Here is an 11,081-nt window from a genome sequence, read left to right on the forward strand (position 1 = left end):
CATGGCCCACCTTCCAGGGCTTCTTGGCACTGCCCGGCTGTCTATCCCCCTAAAGACTGGCCCCATCTTGAACTTGGGCAAAAGTGGGAGCTTCCTGTGCATGGGATGGCGCTTGGCCCCCGCGTGGCCCCCACTGTGTCCCATCACTCACTCTTCCCCAATCTCTTTGGCCCCTTTCCAGATAGAATTGGCCCTGGGCCAGCGCTGCAGGTCAGTCCCTCTACAATCAGCCCCCCTCCCCCCCCGCCCCGTGGCAAAGCTGGAATTGCGCCCCAGTCCTCTGACGACTCCGGATCCAGCAGCTTTCTGAGACCACGCTGCCCTCGCCCAACATCCCTCAGAGAGATCTGGGAAGAGCGAAAGGAGAAGCCAGCGGGAGCGAAATCGGAACCGTGTCTCAGAGTCAGGGCGGGGCCGATGCTTGGACCCAGCAATACGGAGGACCCCAAACAGACGAGACCAGGACCCTAGGTGTACAAAAGGAGTCAGGGGGCTCTTTTCGTTGTAACAGAACTGGCAGCACAGGGGTGCCCAAAGCATGTCTTATGAAACTGATGAAAGATTACTGACCTCTGGGAAAGGGGGAAGGGTGGGCTTCAGGACTGCCAGACAGCATTTGTATAAACTGAGAAAGGACAAGGGTGGGCCCAGGAGCACGGTCGGTCCAGTGACCGCCTGGATGGCGGACACAGCCCCTCTGAGGGACTTCGGAACGAGCCCAGCACCCCAGCTGTTGGAAGAGGCAGCCGCCTCGGGGGCGCAAGGGGCATGCTAGGGGCGGGCTATCCAGCTGCCCATGGGTGGGTTTGCTTCTTCTGCTAACACAGGCCTCCTGGGGAGGCAGGTGGTGGGTATCCAACCCGGTGTGGGGTGGGAGGGCGGGGAAGGAAAAGAGAGAAAATTGCATCCACACCACATTAAAAAGCCACCCAGAAGAGAGGGCAGAAGGGAGTCCCGGTGGCCCCAGAAAAGCAAGGCAGGTTCTGTTACTATTGCTTCTAATTCAATATACACTTTAAAAAAACCAAAAAACTATGTAGGAGAAATTCAAAATTTCATATAGAAAGAAAATGCTTATACAACACCTACTACGTGCTGACCACTGAGCTAAGCTCCTGCAATTACTATCTCATTTGATTGTCACAACGATCCTGGCATGGGCACCAGCCCCTTTCTACAGCTGAGGACTTCTGGGGCAGAGTTAAAGTGACTTGCCCGGGGCCCCACAGCTAGCCAGTGTCTGACCCTGCATTTGGACTCAGGCCTTCCACATCCTGGGCCCAGCACTCTGTGTGCTGTGCCATCTCAGTGTCTCCTTTATGGTCAGGACTCTATATGGAAATGTTCATAGCTGTTGGTACTAAAAAACTAAAAAAATTTCTTAAAAAAATTGAGTGCAGGTTCCTAAATCTAAGCCTGCAGGATTTTCTCCCCAACCCCCATCTCCCAGCCTCCTTTGCACAAGGTCACCACAGAATTCCTACCTCCAGAGGCAGGGGGTAGATCTCTGGATCCATGGGGAAAGGCCAGGCCTCTGTGGGAGGGCCCTTCTGCCTGGGAACCCTGAGACTCACTCCAGTGTTTGAGCAGGACCCAGTGGACAAGGTGTGACTTTGAGCAAAGCACTGGATTCAGGGTCAAGGCATCTGGGGTCCAGGCTCAGCTCGGACACACGGCCTTGAACACAGGTGGGCAGGGGATAGAGGGCTGGGCCTGGACGCAGGCACTTCCTAGCTGTGTGACCCTGGGCAAGTCGCTTTGTTCTCTTTGCCTCAGTTTCCCCATCTGTACAATGAGCTGGAGAAGGGAATGGCAAAGCCCTCCACCATCTCTTGGTCTCTTTCATTAAGGAAGGACAAACAACAACCTTTAGTTTCTTCCTCTGTAAAAAGAGACCTTTGGATTCCACGGCCCCCAAGAAGATTGGGGCTCTGCGTCTCCAGGCTTGAAGGGTACAAATTCAGCCCTTAGGTGGGCAGAGCCAGAGCAGCAGGTACAGCTAAGGGGCGGGGACAGAAGGGCCTCCAGGTCACTTAGGAGAGAACTGAAGACACGGGGAGCTAGTGCGCTGGCTGTCTCTCTCTCTTTCCTGTTTCTCTCTCCTTCCTCTCCATCTCTCTCTCTCTCACCACCCTCTCTCTCCTCCTCCCTCCCTCCTTTCCTTTCTCTTCTTTCTCCTTCCCCTCTCTCTGCCCCTCCTTCCACTTTGTCACTCTCATTCTCTCTTTTCTTTCTCTATCTCTCTTCTCTCTTTTCTGTCTGTCCATCTGTCTCTGTCTCTGTCTGTCTCTCACACACTTCCTGTCACATACACACACACTTGCAAGTGGAAGACTCTCTGTTTACTTCCCCAAAGGGATCCCCACCCCCCCTCCATGTCTGGAGAGAAAAGTAGAACCAGGCTCAGGCTCAGAGATGGAGGGGCTGGGGTAGCAGACCCAAAGACCCCTCAGAACAACTTTTTAAAAAATTTTCACATTAGTTGTGTTGCAACGAAGAATTAGACCCAATAGGAGGAACCACCAGAAAGAGGAAACAAAACAAAACAAGAAAAAAAAAGAGCAAATATGCTTCGATCTGCATTCAGACTCTGTAGTTCTTTCTCTGCATGTGGACAGCATTTTCCATCATGAGGCCTCTGGAGATAGATGTCTTAGGTCCTTGCATTGCTGAGAAGGGCAGAGTCTGTCAATGTTAGTCATCGTCATCGCACAATGTGGCTGTTACTGTGTACGACGTTCTCCTGGTTCTGCTCACTTCACTCGGCATCGGACCATACAAGTCTTTCCAGGTTATTCTGAAGCCTGCCTGTTCGTCATTTCTTTTCTTTCTTTGGATTTTTTTTTTTTTTTTTTGGAATATGGCATCTGATTTTATTCTTGACAATGTTCAGGTGGTTTTACAACAAACTTATGGAAACACATTAAAAGTTACCTAAACTTGTAACGAGGAGCTTGGTGAGAGATAGCCTGGAGCTCTCTGCTGGCTGTGCCCCAAGTACTTGTGAGGTATTTGCAACGTGCATGGCAGTAATGCTCTGAGCTTTTATGATTTTGAATTTCTTTTTAAACGGAAGTGTTTTGTACATTTCTTTTCAAAAAGTGCCAAATTTGTCAGTATCGCATGTAAATAATTGTGTCGATTCTTCCACTGTAGCATAGGCTCTATTTACAAAATGTTTGTTTATGAGGTTTTATGGATTTTTACAGTGAAGTGTTTACAGCTGTTTAATAAAGAACTGTGTGCATATTTTGTATTGACTTTTATTCTGTGAATCTTTAAGTGTCTGCCCCTCTTTATTTTTCTCTTAGGCCAGGAGCTCTCACAACGTGCACTTAAAATAACTCTGCTTAGATTTCTCCCCTTTACCTATCTGCTAAGTAGCACATTTGTTTTTCAAAGCTTAGTTGACTCTTTACTAAACAATAAGGTCTGCTCCTCATTTCTTATAGCACAATAGCATTCCATTACATTCATAGACCGCAACTTGTTCAGCCATTCCCCAATCTATGGGCAGCCCCTCAATTTCCCATTCTTGGTCACCACAGAAAGATAAATATTTTTAAATATTTTATTAAATTATATTAAATATTTTATGCTATAAATATTTTTGTACATGTGGGTCCTTTTCTCGTTCGTATGATCTCTTTGGGATACAGCCCTAGAAGTGCTATTGCTGGGTTAAAGGATATGCATGGTTTTCTAGCCCTTTGGGCATAGTTCCAAATTGCTCTCCAAAATAGTCGGATCATTTCACAACTCCACCAACAATGCATTAGTGTTCCAATTTTCCCGCATCTTCTCTAACATTTACCATTTTCCTGTTTTGTCATATTAGCCAATCTGATAGGTGTGAGGTGGTACCTCAGAGTTGTTTTGATTGGCATTTCTCTAATCAATAGTGATTTAGAGCATTTTTTCATATGACTACAGATGGCTTTAACTTCTTCATCTGTGAACTGCCTGTTCATATCCTTTGACCATTTATCAATTGGGAAATGGCTTGTATTTTTATAAATTTGATTCAGTTCTGTATATATTTTAGAAATGAGACCTTTATCAGAGACACTGATTGTAAAAATTTTTTTCCAGTTTTCTGCTTCCCTCCTAATCTTGGTTGAATTGACTTTGTCTGTGTAAAACTTTTCAATTTAATGTAATCAAAATAATCTATTTTGCATTTTGTAATGTTCTCAATCTCTTGTTTGGTCATGGATTCTTCTGTTCTCCATAAATCTGATGGACAACCACTTCTTGAGGGCCTAGGAGGCGGACCTAGAAGCCAGAGGAGGGCTGAGAGGGCTGCAGACCTTAGATTATTTTTGCTAATTAGGTGAGAAATTTAGTGGTGTCTATGCTGATGAACTTTCCAGGCCTGGGGCAAAGTTTGCAGAGACCAGGGCCTCTCCTCAGACTGGAGGCTATACTTGGGGCCCCTCGAAGCCAGAGGCTCATGCCCCCTCAGAGTGGAGGCTCCCCAAGGCCGGGGCCTCTGCTCAGACTGGAGGCCAGGGCCTTGTCTCCCCCTCCAACACACTAACTACATCTCCCACTGTGCTCCGCGGCCCATCTGCGGACGTTGAGGTTGTCGGCCTCAGCTCTGCTGGAAACCACAGCCTGGGGCTTGCTGAAGTCCTGGGGGAGAGGAAGGGCTTGCCACCATGGGCCCCCACTGTCGGGTTCGCTTTGCTAAGTGCCAGCTGCTGGCCACCTGCTTCTTCACCCTGGTAATTTCCGTGGCTTGGGTTAGTGGGGGCCATGGGGGTGGTGAGGGTGCTGGACCAGAGGGGCCCCAGACTGGGCCCCAAAGCCTCCTAAAGTCAGAGCAGGGATCAGGGAAGGCTACAGAGGCCTCTGGCTGGACGGAGAGCAGGGCCTTATCAGGGCCGCCAGAAACAGAGTTATCACCTCCCGTCACTGCAGGCAGGAAGGTGCTGGCTCCTGGGGCCTGAGGCAGAAGCCAGGCTGAGCCTCAGGACAGAGGGAGAAGCCAGGAGAAAGGCAGAAATGGGAGCTGGGTCTGAACTGTGGGTCAGGCAGGCAGAAGCAGAGACAAAGATGTGCGGTCTGAGCCTCGGGAGAGACCAGCCCAGAGGTGGAGCAGCCCCAGAGCCAGAGCCAGAGCCGGGGCTCAGCCCAGAAAGGGACTGTGGGGTTGGGGTTGGGGCAGAGAGGCCCCTTGCACTGTTGGTATAGAATGCCCCTCTCACTAAAAGGCTCTGGAGGCCTGAGCAGCAGTGTGGGGAAGGGGTCAGGGGTCTGGAGGTGGAGGCTTCTCCATTCCTCCGCCTCGTCTTTCTCCTCCTCCCTCTTCCCTGGTACAGAGTGCCAGGCTGCCTTCCTGTGGGGGTGGGCAGCGAGCTGAAGCTAAAAGGTTGGGAGTGGAAGATGGGGTGAATTGGTCTCATCGGCCCTCTCCATCAGCGGGCACCCAGGCTCCCTGTTGTAAGGGCACCAGAGTTTATGGCGTGAGACACCAACAGGGAAGGGACATTTCCATCCTGAAGCCCCCCTGGGTTTGAGCCCACCCACTCTGTACAGGGTTAGAGATCAGCTTAGACAGTTGTCCGGGGGAAAACACTTCCTGGGAACTGGGAGACCTGGGTCCTGGCCCAGGCCCGGACGTTTCTGGTGACATGACGCTGAGGTTTGGGCTTCCCAGCGGCCCCCTCACCTGTGTTCTCTGGCACCTGCACCCTCGGCTTCTGTGGGCCCCCGCCTCCAGTCCAATACCAAGCAGCCATCCAGTTAAGGCCAAAGCCCATTGGGGTGGGAACCCTGCCCGGGACCATTTGCCTAGGTTACTCCCTCACTTGTCCACCTCATTTCTTTGTTTTTATGGCAAAGCCTCAAGAAGGAGAGGGGACGGTGGTTGCTTCCTCCCATTGTTCAGAGAGGGAAACTGAGTCCCACAGAGGTCAAGTGACTTCCTCAGGGCCCCAGCAGTGGCACAAGAAGGAGGCCAAGAGCTTCCTTCCTTCTCCATGGCCAGTGGCCTGGGCAGCCTGTTGTGGGGGAGGCCAGGGGATCCTCTCTCCCTTTGGCCGGGGCAGCCCCTCTGGGTTCCAGTAGCACCCCTCTCCAGCTCTCATCCCCCCCAACTTCTTTCTTGTGTCTCCCTCCAGCTCCTGGGCCTCTCCATGGGCTTCCTGACCATCCTCACCCGATTCGGGGACCGCTTTGTCGTCATCCACAGCATCTCCCCAGAGGATGACCCCTATGGGCCCATGCACCACTGGGGTGAGTGCCCCCCATCGGCACCCTGCCTGGAGAATCCGTCCTGGGTGCACCAGAGATCAATTCTGACCCTGAGCAAGTGTCTTCTCTGATGGCCTCAGTTTTCCTTTCTGTAAAATGAGGGAATTAGGCAGGGTGACATCTGGGGTCGCTTAATAAGAATTAATTAAGTAGCTGTGTGACCCTGGGCAAGTCACTTAACCCCGATTGCCTCACCAAAAAAAAAAGCAAAAAATAAAAAAGAATTAATGAAGAATTGGGCTCCAATTGCACCCATACCACTTGGCCAAGCTCCTACCCTTTCTCTGTGCCTCAGTTTGCTCATCTGTAAAGTGAGGCATTTGGACTCAAGCTCTCATATCTTTTTCTGCTCTACATCCTCTGATTCTGTGACCACACCCTAGTGACTTTTTCCTGGACCCTTGGGCTCCAGATACCTGGGATGCTTGATCCTCCTCAGGAGGCCTGGCCAGCTCTGGGCCTGGCCACCCCTCCAGTTTCAAAGACACAGACTGGCTTCACCCAGCAAGTTCTGGATTTTTTTTTTAAGGTTCTGGGGTTTCGAGGAAACTGAGGCACAAAGTGGAGACAGGGTTTGAATGAGGGGCGGCACGATGATGTTTTGCAAAGACAAAGCGATAGCAGCTACTTCCCGTATGACTTAGGAAAAGTCTGGGACTCAGTTTCCCTACCCGTAAAATAAGGAAGTTGAACGGGACAGCTTCTCGTTTCTGCCAGTTCTGACATCCTGGAGTCCATCCTAGGAACTTGGGTCTCCTGGGCCTCCTCAGATGCCAAGCTGCTCCTCTCTTCTGGGAAGGGTTGGAGCCAGGGCACCCCTGAAGGGTGAGGGTTTGGTTAGGAGGCTAGGAGTTTGGTTAGAGAAATGAGAGCCTTCAGGGGGAAGCAGGCGGTCAGGACAGGACGAGGGTGAGGGGCCAGGCATCAGCAGCCAGGACTTGTTTGGGCTGGCCTGGCTGGAAGAGAACAGCGAGTCACGGCCTGGGCCAAGGAGGCCCCTCGGGCAGCGCGGCTGGCAGAGCTTCTGGGGGGGATGCGGGAGGGGCGCAGCTGCAGACCAAGAGGAGAGAAGCTGACTCTGGGGGACACCCAGAATCTGCCACTTAGTAGCTGTTGGCTTAACTCCTGAGCCTCAACTTCTTTATCTGTCAAGTGGGGGCAAGAACACTCTCTCAGGGTTGTTCTGAGGAAAGCTTTCTGTGGCTCTGAAGGAGAGTCGGTGCTAGAACAGATGGTGAAACTGAGGCTGAATGAACTTGCCCAGGGGCTGGGAGACTCTGTCCCCCCCCTGGAGCCCCTTCCCCTGACTGTCCTCCCCCAGGAGCCCCTTCCCCTGACTGTCCCCCCAGGAGCCCCTTCCCCAGTCTCTCTCCTCACCCCCACCCTAGGAGCTCTCTCTCCTGACTGAAATTTCTCCCTGTCCCCTGGCCCACAGCTTTCTCCCTGGGTATCTTCCTGACCTCGATGCTGACCCTGGGGGTTGTGCTGAGCATCCTAGGTGTGGTGCGGGAAGCCAAGGGCCTCATGGCTGGGGTGAGTAGCCAGGGATTGGGCGGCTGGGTCCCCGGGGCAGCAGCTCCTCTGTGAGTGTCCAGACAAGAGTGGATGGACCCCTTGACTGAGACAGGAGCCTGAGATGACTGACCATGGGCCAGGCCCTTCCCTTTCCCATCTTGGTTTCCTCATCTTTAAAATGGGGGTGATAACAAAGGTTCCGACCCCTCCCCCACCTCAGACCCTGAGAAGGTGGGGGAGCGGAAGGCGGGGGGGCAGGGTGCAAAGGCACCAGAAGCAGGATGGAGCCTGGCCAGGGACTCCCACAGATGGCCTCCCCTCCTCCACAGCCCCCAGGGCCCCAATTCCGAGTCAATGGGTGGAGGGGACCGTGGCTGGGAGGAGTCCTTAAGGGGTCTGGCCAAACCTGTCCTCAAACAAGGCTGATGACAGTAGCTGGGTTTTACGGGGCCTTGGAGGTTTGTGAAGCTCTTTTCCTGTGTTCTTCTGTCTGGTGGCCCTCCAGCCACGGGGAGCTCACTGCCTCCGGACCGCCTGCCACCTTCTGATCATTCTGACCGTTAGAAAATGTGTCCTTGGGCCAACCCCGGCCTCTAGTTTACAGCACTGCTCCTGGTTCTGGAGCCTGGGGCCAAGCAAAACAGGCTCCTCCTTCTTCCCTTAGACACACAAGACAGCAGCCAGGCCCTGCCCCGAGTCTTCCAGCTAAACCTCCATCCCCAGAGGGCCTGATTCCCAGGTCCTTCTCCTTCCTGGTCACTCCCTCTGCTTTACCAATGTCCTTCTTGAACACCGTTGCCCAGAACCAAGCCCAGCTGTGGCAGGGTGGGCCTTGAACAGTAGAGCCGGTGCCTTACTAGGTACAGACCCCCTGCCTCTCTCTATCCGCTTCCTTCACTGCTGGGGTACACTCTGGTTCAGACGGAGTCATCTCTTAGAGGGGAGCCGCTGTCTAGCCAGGCCTCCTAGACTTGCACTTGTAAAGTTGATGGTTTGAACCCAGGAGCAAAACTTTACGTTTGTCCCTATTGAATTTCATCCTATCCCATGTAGCCCAGTGCTCCAATCCCATGAGCAGTGGGGCCTCATGCAGCAAAAACACTCCTGAGTGCGGCCCAAACCTAACTGAAACGTAAATGGGCAATATTTAACAAAATAAGTGAAAATGCCATAAAACACAGATAGTGTCACATTTAAGAACTAAGTTAACATGCAGCCCCCGGGGATCTGATTCTGGCTTGGTAGCCCCTGGTTTTGTCTGAGTTTGACATCCCTGATCTAGTCTGTCCAGGTCTTTGTGTGTCTTGACCCTGTGCCTCAACATTAAGTGTCTAAGGCTCAGCTTAGAGCCCTAGGTCCCTCCTACCTATCTACCAATACTGGTTATTCTGAGTTCAGACATTCATCTACACAATTGTACTATATCCTGATCCTATCTCCCCATCTTGTCCACAAGGAGAGCTTTGCCAAATCACAGAATATCCACCTGTCAAGTCACCCTGCCCAAAAGGGAAATGAGGCCAGTCTGAAATTGTCCAGCCTACAATAAAAGAAACTGAGGCAGAGCTCAGCTCCATGGCCCCCTCTAATGAAGCGGACCTCAGAAGTTCCTCACGATCTGAGATGCCCCCCTTCCTTACTCAGATAATACAGAAGAGGCACAGTAACACCCAGGCTCATTGATTGATAGACGTGTATCTTGACCTTCCAAGAGACCCTGCAACTTGTGCTTGTGATAAAGTAGCCGATAGAAGATGTCCAAATAGCCTGGTCTTTCACTGGCTTCCCACTGGGCAATGGATTGGGGAATCGATTTCCAGAGAGCTCCAGCAGACAAGTCACGCACTCCTAGGGCCCGTTGGCCAAGAGCCATAGGGCCCTTTCCCTAGCCAAGGGACAGCAAGGGTGGATATACAATTCAAAACAGCTGGGGGACTTTCCACATCATTGAGTCAAGCACGTCCCACCACCCTGGGTTTGGCCATTCACTCATCAGGTGTTACTTAAGCAAGTGGATTCACTAGATTGGCTAACGCTAGGACGAGAGCAATAATCACCACCCCTACGGAATCAAATTCAACTAAATAATGCTAACTGGAAATAAGCCAGGGGTCTAAATCAAGTGGGGGTCCATACCAACCATTTCCCGCCCTCTCCAACAAACTAGCCTTGAGCTCCACAAGTTCACAGGTGGTATAGACACGCTCACTGCTTGGTGGTTCACCCTCTCTTGAGCCCAGGGCCCCTCTTCTCTTTGGCCTGTGCCCCCGTTAGCTGAGCCCTTCAGGGAGCACCACTCAGCCCCCAGTGCCAGCCGGGGTCTTCCAGCACCCCAGGAGGCAGTTGGTGGGGGCCGAGTGATCGGACCCTTCAGGGACAGCTTGGGTTTCCGCTCCCTGCTGACCAGGCATGTTTTAGCCTTCCTGGTCCAAAGAGAAGAGAAGCAGGTGGAGTGGTTCCATGATGGTATCGATCTCCATCTGCTCATCTGTCCCAGCTCAGGGACCTGTCCTTCACACGCTCCTTCTGGTGCCCTTCTCATTATCTTAAAAGAACAACCTTTTTGGCTGCTGCTGTCCTCACCGTCTGTCCCTGGCCTTGGCTCTTTCTTGGGTGGATTGCCCCACTCAGTCCTCCCAAGATGCTGCTGCTTTTTAGGATTCATCAACATTCCTGTTCCTTGGCTTCCTTCTCCTATACGTGAGCTTCTAAAATCCAAGGAGGTCCATGAATTCCCTGCCTCAACACAGCGCTCTCTTCAGGCAACACCCCCTTTTCCTCTTCCCTTGTGTCTTCTTGGGAATTTCCCATCCTTCTTGGAACAACTTCACCAGCCACATATTAATCTATGGGATGCCATCTATGCTCCCTCTGAGCCACAGCCCTGCCAAATTGGGCTTGGTGTGCCCAACAGTGCCCATGCACCCAGCCCATACTCTCCACACACCAATACTCCAAAACCCTTCAAGTCCAGTCTTCTGTAGCCTGGGAAGAGGTCAGACCGTGCTGCTCCTTCTCCAGCACAAATCCTGTGATGGTGTGGGGTCTCTCACGCTCAGAGGTATGGAGGCCACGGCAGCAACCGTCCCTCCTTGCTGGTCAGAAGCAGGTTCAGAACAACAGAATCCCTCTTGTTGCTTCCTCCACCATCCGAAGGATGACAAAACACTTGGGATAAGCCACACTCTTATCTTATTGACTGTTCTACGTTGGAGGATGGAGCAGGGAGAGATGCAAAGAGGGGAGAGAAAAAGAGAGAGGGAAGATGGAAAAACAGAAAGCTGGGAAGAGAAAGAGATGAAAAAATC

At 52.1% G+C, this 11,081-nt stretch overlaps 1 protein-coding gene across 2 annotated transcripts in view; it reads left to right on the top strand.

The window, feature by feature from the left end:
- The first annotated feature begins 4,583 nt into the window (after positions 1-4,583).
- Positions 4,584-11,081, top strand: part of TSPAN32 (tetraspanin 32) — a 35,605-nt gene continuing 29,107 nt past the window's right edge. For both annotated transcript variants that reach the window (XR_003569669.1, XM_027868676.1), the window contains exons 1-3: positions 4,584-4,727; positions 6,126-6,240; positions 7,694-7,791. Coding sequence is in view for 1 of the 2 variants with exons in the window: in XM_027868676.1 (XP_027724477.1) it covers positions 4,662-4,727; positions 6,126-6,240; positions 7,694-7,791 (279 nt within the window). In the remaining variant the exon portion in view is untranslated. The remainder of the gene's footprint in view (positions 4,728-6,125; positions 6,241-7,693; positions 7,792-11,081) is intronic.

This window comes from Vombatus ursinus, unplaced genomic scaffold, assembly GCF_900497805.2.
Source record: "Vombatus ursinus unplaced genomic scaffold, bare-nosed wombat genome assembly UNPS02014790.1, whole genome shotgun sequence".
Lineage (NCBI taxonomy): Eukaryota > Metazoa > Chordata > Mammalia > Diprotodontia > Vombatidae > Vombatus > Vombatus ursinus.